Source organism: Labeo rohita, chromosome 17, assembly GCF_022985175.1.
Source record: "Labeo rohita strain BAU-BD-2019 chromosome 17, IGBB_LRoh.1.0, whole genome shotgun sequence".
NCBI classification, from domain to species: domain Eukaryota; kingdom Metazoa; phylum Chordata; class Actinopteri; order Cypriniformes; family Cyprinidae; genus Labeo; species Labeo rohita.
Window position 1 is genome coordinate 31,842,370 of NC_066885.1, and position 12,308 is coordinate 31,854,677.

The following is a 12,308-nucleotide window of genomic DNA, read 5'->3' on the forward strand; positions in this document are numbered from 1 at the left end:
CTGTTATCTTCTGAAATAGTATGGAATGTCAGGATCAAAACATGGTGAAGAAAATCAGAAACAAGCAATCACATATGTAAGCAGATGCATACAGTATGTACAATAACTCAATCATAAAAACTGCCTACCGTTACTAAATGAAATGGCAACCCAGAAAGTGCTATAGGACTGTGAAGCTCTGGGGGTGTTGATGGAAGTGATTTACTCCATCTCTGTTTCATCGATCTGAATCCAGATGCAGTCTTTGACAAAAACATGTTTTCATAATTTTTTTGCTCAAAATGTCGCTTTTTTATTAAAGGGGTCATCGGATGCCCATTTTTTCACAAGTTGATATGATTCTTTAGGGTCTTAATGAAAAGTCTATAACATGCTTTTTTTTCATGCCGCTAAACTTGCTAACTAGCACATTATTAGAAAAGACGATCACAAAGATTCATAAAAAACCCTTATACTCACTTCTGCTGTAAGTGAAGCTGGATCACAAATTATTTGTGTTATCATAGACGGATATACACTACCGTTCAAAAGTTTGGGGTCAGTACATTTTTATTGTTTCTTTTTTTTTTTTTTTTTTTTTTTAAGAAATTAATACTTTTATTCACCAAGGATGTATTAAGGTAATAATTAAAATTTTATTAAAAGTTAATAATAAATAATTTACATTGTTATAAAATATTTATATTTTGAATAAACACTGTACTTTTTAAACTTGTTATTCATGAAAGAATCCTGAAAAAAATCACAGGTTCCAAAAAATATTTGGCAGCACAACTGTTGATATTATCCAACATTGATCATTCTAATAATAAATCCGCATATTAGAATGATTTCTGAAGGATCATGTGACACCTAAGACTGGAGTAACAGCTGATAAAAATTCAGCTTTTCATCACAGGAATAAATTCTATTTTAAAGTATGTTAAAATAAAAAACATTATTTTATATTGTAAAAACATTTTGCAATATTACTGTTTTTTTTTCTACATTTTTAATCAAATAAATGCAGCCTTGATGAGCATAAGAGACTTCTTTAAAGACTATTACAAGTCTTACTGACCCCAAACTTTTGAACGGTAGTGTATGTAGATCGGGAGGCGCATTCCCTTCACAAACAAATGTAATCCACTGCATCTTCAGCGGCTAAATGACGACCACTACGTTCAATATTACATCCAACAACACAACACCTCAATCGCTCAATCAGAGATATTTTTGTCTAATTTACATCCCTGCTCCGGCATCGAAACAATGGAGGTCAGACTGTTACAGCTGATTGAGGGCAGGTCTGAGGTAAGGCGCTCATGTCAATCAACTATCGTGGGAGTGGCCTCTGTCAGTGTGAATGGCTCGATTTGAAAAAGGGGATATTATTTTTACAGATTAATTAAAAACCACTGCATGGATTTTTATCATTACAGGGTAGATTTGTACATGCACTGCCAACACACATTAATGTTCACAAAACATGTAAAAGTGAACTTTGCATCCGATGACCCCTTTAAACTTACTCACATTCAAGTGTTGATAAAAAGAATGCATACAATTAAATAGAAAAAGCTAGAATAAATTAGATTTTTTTGTTTGTTTAGAAGAGTTTAAAAGAGTTCTTTCTTTTGACATGTTGCATGATCAGATATTCAAACAACAATGTATTCCGGGGGGCATGAAAATTCTGCTGGTGGCTGGCAATTTTTTCTTTTTTAATTTTTTTAAAATGCTAATTTATTGCTGTGGTCAAATCTGAATTTTCAGCATCATTACTCCAGTCTCCAGTATCAAATTATCCTTTAGAAATCATTCTAATGTGCTGATTTTATTGTAAAGTAAGATTTCTTTTTTTTATCAGTGTTTTATCAGAGTATTATCAGTATTGAAAACAGTTGTGCTGCTTCGTATTTTTGTAGAAACTCTGGTATTGCTTTCAGGATTCTTTAATAAATAGAAAGTTTAAATGCATTTATTTAAAATAGAAATCTTTTGTAGCATTATACATGTCACTTACTGTCACTTTTAATCAATTTAATGCATCCTTACTGAATAAAAGTATTAATTTATTATTGTTTTTATTTTTAAGCTCACTGACCTAAAACTTTCCAACAGAATTGTACTTTGAAGGTCTTTCTAAGAAATATATCATTTAGTATGTCCTGACATTTGTGTTAAATTTATGTGAATTATTCCTGTTGGAAGATGTCATTCCTATGTTTGTTTGTTTAGTGCTATACTGAAAACTGCATCTAAATAAGTCATATTATTATAATATTAAGTCATAATATTATTTATTTATTTATTTTTTAGTTTAAACCACCAAAACAGATTTTTATGGGTTAAATCAGGTAGCTCTTTAAGGTAACGATTTTAGTTTAGGGTATAATGGGGCTAAAGGTTCTTCAGGGTAAAAGGCGTCTTTGTTATTATTTTCCTCTAAACCACTAGATGGCAGAAAAACGTGGTGTGGCACTTTCCAAAGCATCTGCTTTACAAGATGCATGTATAAATTTGTCTGATCCTTGACGCGATCGCAGGCTGCAGCACAAAGTTGATTCTGTGCTTACTTGATCTAATATTTGATGTTTTTTAAAAAAGTTGTATATTTCAGTAGCAAATGAGAATCGCTAAAATTATTAAATATATCTTGAGACAAAGGTCTTCTTAATGATTTTCAGTTTTATTTAAGATAATTAAAGCAACAGTTTTTAAATAACAAAAGAATATGTAAAAGTATGGTATTTGGGGTAAAAAGCGCCCCTGCTTTTGGGGCTACAAGGCACAGTAATTAACATGATAATTAATAAAAGGCTGACTTTTCCATTTGTTGACGTGACATTGTTAGATTCAGATGGTAAATATCATATATTATGTTGGGTGTCCATCTTCAAGATATAAATAAAATGTTTAAAATGAAACCATCATATTTATGAAACACATGCAGAAGCCGCAATGTACTCCGGTTGCTGCGTCGGAGCTGCAACGCGCCACAGACGTGTACAGTGTGTGGTAACAGATTTATTGATCATACAGTGTAGACAGCTTCACTTATAACACAAGTGTTTTTTAAAATGCATAAACTTGCACTAGACTAGGCTAGGCTAATCAGTGATGATGTTCTTTGGTAATGTTAGGCTGCTTTTAGCCTTATGCTGGAACTGGTTTTTGGCAATGAAAATAAGTATGTAAATAACTGAATAAATTAGCACTATAATATCATATATCAGCGATCTTGCAGGCTGATGATAGGACCCAACACTACTGTAGCGTATTATTTACTCACCCTCCATGCACACTAGGTGTATATGACTTCCTTCATTCTGACGAATGCAACCGGCGTTGAATTAAAATTTATCCTGGCACTCCCAAGCTTTAGAACGACATAGACGGGTGTTTCTCCTCACCAGTCCAAAACAAGTCCAATAATATGCATCCATCCATAATAAAAAGTGCCTCAAGTGGCTCCTGTAGCAAATCGATGCTCTTTTGTAAGAAAAATATATATATTTAAAACGTAAGAATCACTTTAATCTAGCTTGCGCTAACAGTTGTTCACAGAACTTGCTTCTTTGTCAAGGGGCGTGGCAGTACTGAAACACCATCTAAGCTGTTCATCAATCACAAAGCAGTGGGACAGCTAACCAATCACAACACATTTCGTTTCTTGGAAAGGCGGGCCTTCATGAAACCCAGATCTAATCGAGCCGTTTGTGCCAGGCTGGGAGAAATGTATTGTAATACTTTAAATTATGTTAAAAATAATGCGTTTTTCGAACCACCAAGCATGAGAGCATGTTCTAGTACACCCCCAAAACAAAATCAAGACTTTGTAAAAGAGCATAATAGGACCCCTTTAAGGTGTGCCTTCAGCCCCGTTGTACCCTACCACTTTTTACAGTTCATGATGCAAATGCAAAAAATTCTAAACAATATACAACGTATACTGTCAATATGACAACATGTTTAATGTTAGTATGTATCGCCACTCATTTAAAACATACCCTCCCGGCGCTCGTTTCTCAGGCAGCGAACCTTCGGGATCTGAGAGAGCAGTCGACAGTCTTCAGCTACAGAAAGAGAGAGAGAGTGAGAGAGAGAGACATCAGATTTCCCAGAATGCACCAACAAAACAGTGTGGAGCACACATGTCCATATCAACATTTCAGCATGATCATTTTAATGGACGGTTGAGACTGTAAAAGACAAGATACACAGACAATCTGGTAATGAAATGAACACACACACACACACACAGCGGAAGCGTGTCCGCGGCTGACCTTTGAGAAGGAAGGATTAATTACAGCTGGATCACACTGACAAATCAGGTAAATCTACACCTCTAGAGGAACCACAGTGAGAACTAAAACCGCTGACGAGCCAGGAATCCAGAAACAGAACTGGTTCAATTTTTAATTAAATGATTTTCATTATGTTCGTTAGCACTAATGCTTATTGAACATCTGCATTCTTCTGCTGATGTGGGACAAACACCGTACTAAAAATACACAGAGAACGAACAGCAGCAGAGCACAAGAACTGATGCTTTAGCTGAGATTGCAGCTTGAACTGAATGTGATTATAGACAATATACAGACGAAAACACTATTTCAAATAACTGTTTTCTATGTGAATATATTGTAAAATTTCCAGCATCATTATTCCAGTCTTCAGTGTCACATGATCCTTCAGAAATCATTATAATATAACGATTTGCTGATCAACAAACATTTCTGAATATTATCAATGTGGAAAACAGCTGAGCTGCTTCATATTTTCTGGTTTTCTGGTTGTAAGCCTTTTTGGTTTTGTATAGTTTGGCTCTACGGCACTCTGAAAAAAAAAAAACCCTAAAATAACTGGCTTTATTCAAGACAAAAAGTAATATTTAACACAATAAGCCAGTGTTATTTCAGCATAACTGATATACTATTATAATTTTCGTTAATACTTTGAATTACATATGTTTATATTGTTTAAGGGGGGTTGTAATTTTTTTTTTTTTTTTTTTATGTGTACATAGTTCTAATTTTTACTTATTATTTTTAGTTTATTTCGTTTCTGTCACAGATGTGTGTTTCAAGGAAGCGCACGAAAACGAGAATAACACGACAGGTATTTTTAATCAAATCCAAACAGGCAAATCCATGAAGGGCAGGAGAACACATCAAAATAACCTTGAGATCGCACACAGACATAGAACTGAATACAACTTATAAAGACAGGTGATAATGATGAACATAATTAAGGCACAGGTGAAACAAAGTTAACTAATGATGACTAAACGAGGACAGGAAACAGGAACGACCAAATATGGGCACACGAGGGAAAAACCAACATAAACAGTCCAGTGGGGTGTTACAGTTTTAGTTATTTTAGTACTTCAACTTTAAATTAAAATGACAAATGCTCCCCTGGCAAATAGCTAAAATAAAAATTTGTTTTGTTTTGTTTTTGTGTTGTATTTTATTAGTTTTTTTTATTTCTAGTGATTTTTCTCTTTGCAGTTTTTGTTTTATTTTTATTTTCAGTTAATGATAATAACCTTGCACTGAACTAACCAATATACATGTATATATACCAGCAAAACACATTTTTATGATTATATCAGGTAGAAATAAACTTAATCATTATCAATAGGGAAACATTAGGAAAACAGAATTTTAAATGGAATCACATGCAGAATTCAAATCCCTATAGACAGCTCTGATTTGAATATGTGTGTGTGTTGTGTACTGGAGTGTGAAGCTGCAGAGGAAGTGTGGCAGATGGTGATGGGGAGGATAAAGCACAGATTACTGTCAGGACAAAAGTCAAGTCACACTCTAATGGCAGATGTCAGCGTGAGTCACACTGCACTGTCAGCTAGCATGTGTCTTACAAACGTGTGTGCGTGTGTGTGTGTGTGGATTGTTGTTATGATTTGTTTTGAAGGCGGAAATGAATTGTGTGTGAAATTTATATTCAGTGTTAATTAGAAAGGAATCTACAGCACCGCAATCCATTTTCTGCTTAAATGGGTCCAACTCCTCACATTGCTGCCTCATGTGGCTACTTGCCAGGATGTGGCTACATGATTGCTAAGATGTCCAAAATGTTTTCAGCATGTCGCTTTTGAGGTCGCCAGCGTTTTCTGGGTGTTTGCTAGGGTGTTGCTAGGTGATTGCTTACTCAGGTCCCATATGCAATCCTTTTTATTTTTCCCCAAAGCCTGTGTCCTGTTTTAAATTTTTTTATTTTATTTTATTATTTTTTTTTGAGGGATTCAGTTTAAACTATTTGACTAAAATGTAATAATCAAAAAGGATGCCTAATTTAATGATTTAATAATTCATTAAATTAACCATAAACTGTAAAGCAAATGCTGTTGTTTTTATAAAATAAATCTGTTATCTGTTAATCGGTAAAAATGTCAACAAATTTGACACTTAGTTTACACTTTCACTTAGTGAAAGTCACTAGAACCTGCAAATTTTAGTTTAAAACTTTTTTAAAGGGGTCATTGGATGCCCATTTTCCACAAGTTGATATGATTCTTTAGGGTCTTAATAAAAAGTCTATAACAGGCTTTGGTTAACATTTCTCAATGATAGTGTAAATAACACCTTTTTTACCTTGCCAAAATCAGCTCTGCAAAAATCATCCTGTTCTGGTCGAGGTTGCTTTAAATGTTAATGAGCTCTGCTCGCCCCGCCCCTCTCTTCTCTCTGTGGAGTGACGAGCCTGTTTACTTTAGCTACGTTTAGCCACCAAACTTGTTAACTAGCACATTATTAGGAAAGACGGTCGCAAAGATTCATAAAAAAAACCCTTATACTCACTTCTGCTGTAAGTGAAGCTGGATCACGAATGATTTGCGCGAACATAGACGTATTTATGTAGATCGGAAGGTGCATTCCCTTCACAAACAAACTTAATCCACTGCATCAGGAGTAAATGACGACCACTATGTTCATTATTACATCCAGCAACACAACACCTCAATCGCTCAATCGGAGATATTCTTGTCTAACTTACATCCCTGCTCCGGCATCGAAACAATGGAGGTTGGACTGTTACAGCTGATCTGAGGTAAGACGCTCATGTCAGTCAACTATCATGGGAGCAGCCTCTGTCGGTGTGACGCCACAACAGGCAACTGAGAATGGCTCGATTTGAAAAAGGGAATATTATTTTTACAGATTAATTAAAAACCACTGAATGTTTTTTTATCATTATAGGGTAGATTTGTACATACACTGCCAATACACATTAATGTTCAAACAACATGTAAAAGTGAACTTAGCATCCGATGACCCCTTTAAAAATCCTTTAACATATACTGATACTTTAACTTATACTGACTGACCACCAAACCATGAATAATCACACAAATTCACACATCAAACTAAAATTATTAAATAAAATTTCATTTATCAGCGTAAAATGTAACACAAATCCTTAACGTACATAACTGAAGAAAAAAAGGTAACACTTTATTTTAAGGTGTCTTTGTTACACGTTACAAGTACTTACTGTTATAATAACAATGAACAATCAATGAACGATTGTATTTTTATTAACTAACAAAAAAGATTAATAAAGAGAGTAATAAATGTATTGTTCATTGTTCATTCATGTTAGATAATACATCAAATATGCCCTGTCACAGAGGGAATTCTGGGAGTGTTGATTTACATTTTTTTAATTGTAAATTATATCGTTCTATTTACTTCCAAAAACTGTACATTCAGTAGTATTTTTATTATATTTTTTATTGTAACATTTATTACAGTTTTTTTAAACTACGAAATTATAAGAATTTTTTTACAGTGTACCGTGTTTTTTTTTCTTTTCTGAAATTCTGTGTTGTCTGTTTTTAATTTTTCTGGATTTTGTGTTTTGTGATTTAATACAAATTTATTATCAAAAAGCGGTGGTAAAACAGTAAAAAACGGTAAAAAACATAAAAAAAACTGTAAAAAAAAAATGACAGCTGTGGTTTCCAGAATTTTACTTTAAAAAATATGGTAGCAGCATTTTACATTTTTCACTTAAATTTAGAGGTAAATACTGTAATTTCATTAACTGATATAATGTTAATGTACCAATCTATTGAAGTACTGAAATCTGTTTTGTACCTTTGTAATACACTTATACTCACCAAAAGCAGGTGGTGATGAGAAACTCACATGATGAACTTGTCACAAACGCGGTCTCTGTGGCTCCCTCCGACCGCCGTCAGCGGGAACCATCCCCGGACTTTTAACACACTACATTTCCCATCACCCCGTACCTGGGACCCCGCCTAACGGTTCCGGGTCGCCCGGGTCACTTCCGCTCTGTCGGCCATTTTAGGACGCCGCTTCGGCGGCTTCCTCGCAAAGTTTTGTTTGGCCATGCTAGCAATCCTGAGCGTTATTTTCACGGACTGCCTTCTCGTTACCGACTGGACTGTTTATTGTTTATGTGAACCTGTGCTGCCTGCCTTGTACTGTATCTCGCCTGTTATTTGGATTATCCCCTTTGATTGCCGCCTGCCCCGACCTTCCGCCTGGACTATTGTTACCCCGTTGGATTTGCCTGCGCTATACCAGTCTGCTGTTGTCGAACTCTGCCTGTTTAACTCCTCTTTGTCTAATAAACGGTTGCATATGGATCCTATGTCTCCGGATTCATTCATGACCACGTTACAGAAAACTTCGCCACCTATGGATTCAGCGACCGCGTCACCACCCACTTCGGAGTTTGCTGCACAGGCTATGCGGTCCGCCGACCCCGCCGCCATTCGTCAGCTCTCCTCTGAGATTTTGGCTCAAGCCTCCACCCTCCTGGTCCACCAACAACAACTGGACCGCCTCACCGATCTCACCGGACAGCTGGTAAGGGCTATACAGGGATTACAGTTAACACCGCCTGCCGCCGCCACTCCGACGGCGCCACCACCGCAGATCACTCCTCCCGTTGCCGCCAGTCCTCGTCTCGCCTTCCCCGAGAAATTCGACGGCACGGCGGCCAAATGCAAAGGCTTTCTGCTGCAGTGTTTGCTCTTCGTTAATCAGCAGCCTCATCTCTACCCAACAGACGAGGGTAAGATTGCTTTTGTATGTTCTCTATTGTGCGGGAGAGCTCTGGAGTGGGCCACAGCTGTTTGGCGGTTGGATCGTCCGACCTTCTCGACTTTTGCCACATTTCTTCAGAGATTTAAAGAGGTGTTCCAGCCCAGCACCGAGAGCGGTGAGGCAGGGGAGCAGATCGTGGCTTTGCGGCAGGGCAGGAGGACCGCCGCCGATTACGCTCTCAGTTTCCGCACGCACGCTGTCTGTCACAGTGGCCGCCCTCGACGGGAGACCGCTAGGCTCAGGAAGAATTCACCACACAACTGATGACCTCACTCTCCGAATTGAACCCTCACATCAAGAAACCATCCGCCTCTTCATAATTTCATCACCCCAGTCACCCGTCATCCTGGGATATCCCTGGTTGCACCTTCACGGCCCCACCATCACCTGGGCTAACCGCACAATCACCCACTGGTCACCACACTGCCACCAGCACTGCCTCCAATCTCCGGCCAGGCTAGACCACCAGCCTCAGATCCATGCCCCTGCCTACGCCATACCCGCCGAATACCAGGATCTCCTGGAGGCCTTCAGTCGCACCAAGGCCACTCATCTACCTGCTCACCGCCCAGGAGATTGTGCCATCGACCTCGTCCCCGGAGCTGTACCCCCTAGGGGGCGCATCTTCCCACTGTCCCACGCAGAGTCGGAGGCCATGAACACCTACATTCAGGAGGACCTGGATAAGGGTTTCATCCGACCATCCACCTCACCCGCTTCAGCTGGGTTTTTCTTCGTTAAAAAGAAGGACGGCGGACTTCGACCCTGTATCGATTACCGTGGATTGAACGAGGTAACCATAAAATATCGTTACCCGCTCCCACTCGTACCTGCGGCCTTGGAACAACTGCGATCCGCCAAGATCTTTACGAAGCTGGATCTCCGCTCAGCCTACAACCTCATTCGAATTCGTGCAGGGGACGAATGGAAGACGGCCTTCTCGACCACGTCTGGCCACTACGAGTATCGGGTCATGCCCTTCAGCCTGGCCAACAGTCCTTCCTACTTCCAGGCCTTCATAAATGAGGTATTCCGTGATATGCTCAATCGCTTTGTCATCGTCTACATAGACGACATCTTAATCTTCTCAAACTCCCTCCACGAGCACGTCAATCATGTTAGAGCAGTGCTGCAAAGGCTTATCTCTCACCATTTGTACGCCAAGGAGGAGAAGTGTGAATTCCACCAAGACAAGATTTCCTTCCTCGGGTACCATATTAGCTCGGAGGGAGTGGCTATGGATGAGAAGAAGGTCAACGCCGTTCTCAACTGGCCTCGACCCACCACCCTTAAGGAACTTCAACGATTCCTCGGCTTTGCCAACTTCTACCGCCGATTCATTCGCCATTTCAGCGCGGTAGCAGCTCCCCTCTCGGCCATGGTGAAGAAGGGTACCTCCCGCCTTACTTGGACTCAACCAGCTTTTCAGGCCTTCGACGACCTCCGCCACAGGTTCACCACCGCACCCATTCTCCACCACCCTGACCCCGAACGACCTTTCATCGTAGAGGTGGACGCCTCCAGTACAGGTGTTGGTGCGGTTCTCTCCCAGCGGCAGGGAGAGCCTGGCAAGACATTTCCTTGTGCTTACTACTCACACAAGCTGACCCCGGCCGAGCGGAACTATGATGTGGGTAACCGTGAACTGCTGGCAATTAAACTAGCCCTTGAGGAGTGGCGGCACTGGCTCGAGGGCGCTAAGCACCCCTTTATGGTTCTAACCGACCATAAGAACCTGGAGTACCTCCGCTCAGCAAAACTGTTAAACCATCGCCAGGCCAGATGGTCTTTGTTCTTTACACGCTTTGACTTCCAGGTAACCTATCGTCCAGGTTCACAAAACACCAAGGCGGACGCCCTTTCCCGCATTCATGAATCCGAGACCCCTATCAGCTCCTCGGAAACAATTCTGCCTTCCTCTGTGATTGTGGCATCTGTGGTCTGGGACATCTTGACGGAGATTCAGGAAGCACAAACCCAGGACCCGACACCCGCTGAATGTCCTGACAATCGTACTTATGTGCCACCCGAGTTACGTTCACGAGTCCTGACCGAGATCCACTCTGCTCCCAGCTCAGGTCACCCAGGTATTGAGGCCACCCTTCATCTAGTCAGCAACAGGTTCTGGTGGCCATCTCTGCGCTCGGACACCATCAACCACATCAGAGGCTGCTCGGTGTGCAACACTACCAAGGTTCCCCGTCGTCTGCCCGCCGGCCTTCTCCAGCCCTTACCTGTACCACAACGCCCTTGGTCGCATCTCGCCATCGATTTCATCACCGATCTGCCTCCCTCCAAGGGACACACTACCATCCTCACCATCGTCGATCGGTTCTCCAAGGGTTGCCGTCTTATTCCCCTACCGAAACTCCCCACAGCCATGGAGACAGCCGAGCTACTCTGTAACTGGGTCTTTCGAATCTACGGTCTGCCTGAGGACATTGTCTCCGACCGTGGACCCCAGTTTACCTCTCGTCTCTGGGCCAGTTTCTTCCATCTTCTGGGGGTCAACATCAGCCTCACTTCAGGGTACCATCCACAGGCCAACGGCCAGGCCGAACGTCTTAATCAAGAATTGATCCGTTTCCTCCGCTCCTATTGCCAGAATCATCAGGAGGACTGGAGCCGTTACTTATTCTGGGCCGAATACGCCCAGAACTCTCTACGGAAACCTGCCACTAACTTAACCCCTTTCCAATGCACCTTAGGCTTCCAACCACCCATGTTCCCCTGGTCAGGAGAACCTTCAGAACTCCCGGCTGTCAACTCATGGTTTCAGCGCAGCGAAGAGACCTGGGATCAAGCTCACGTACACCTGCAGAGGGCAGTGCACCGTACCCGGATTCAGGCCGACCGTCGTCGCCGACCCAACCCTCTGTATGAGCCCGGCCAATGGGTTTGGCTCTCCACCCGGGACCTCCGGTTACGCTTACCCTGCAAAAAGCTCAGTCCCAGGTACGTGGGTCCCTTCAAAATAATCAAACAGATCACACCTGTCTCTTTTCGTTTGGCTCTCCCCGCACAGTACCGTATCTCACCAACTTTTCATGTTTCTCTGTTTAAGCCTGCTGTCGGTCCGGAAGGAGTGGAGAACCTAGACGAGACCGCCGCCCAGGAGCCACCCCCTGTCATTATCGACGGCGAGGAGGTTTACAGGGTCAACACCATCCTGGACTCCCGACGCCGGAGAGGTCGACTTCAATATCTGGTCGACTGGGA

The 12,308-nt window shown here is 41.0% G+C and overlaps 2 protein-coding genes across 2 annotated transcripts in view; one reads left to right on the plus strand and one right to left on the minus strand.

The window, feature by feature from the left end:
- Positions 1–12,308, plus strand: part of nol10 (nucleolar protein 10) — a 327,975-nt gene that overhangs the window by 176,027 nt on the left and 139,640 nt on the right. The window lies entirely within an intron of this gene.
- galnt16 (UDP-N-acetyl-alpha-D-galactosamine:polypeptide N-acetylgalactosaminyltransferase 16) overlaps positions 1–12,308 on the minus strand; it is a 56,837-nt gene that overhangs the window by 24,105 nt on the left and 20,424 nt on the right. The window contains exon 5 of the mRNA XM_051133237.1: positions 3,993–4,058. Within this exon, the coding sequence (XP_050989194.1) occupies positions 3,993–4,058 (66 nt within the window). The remainder of the gene's footprint in view (positions 1–3,992; positions 4,059–12,308) is intronic.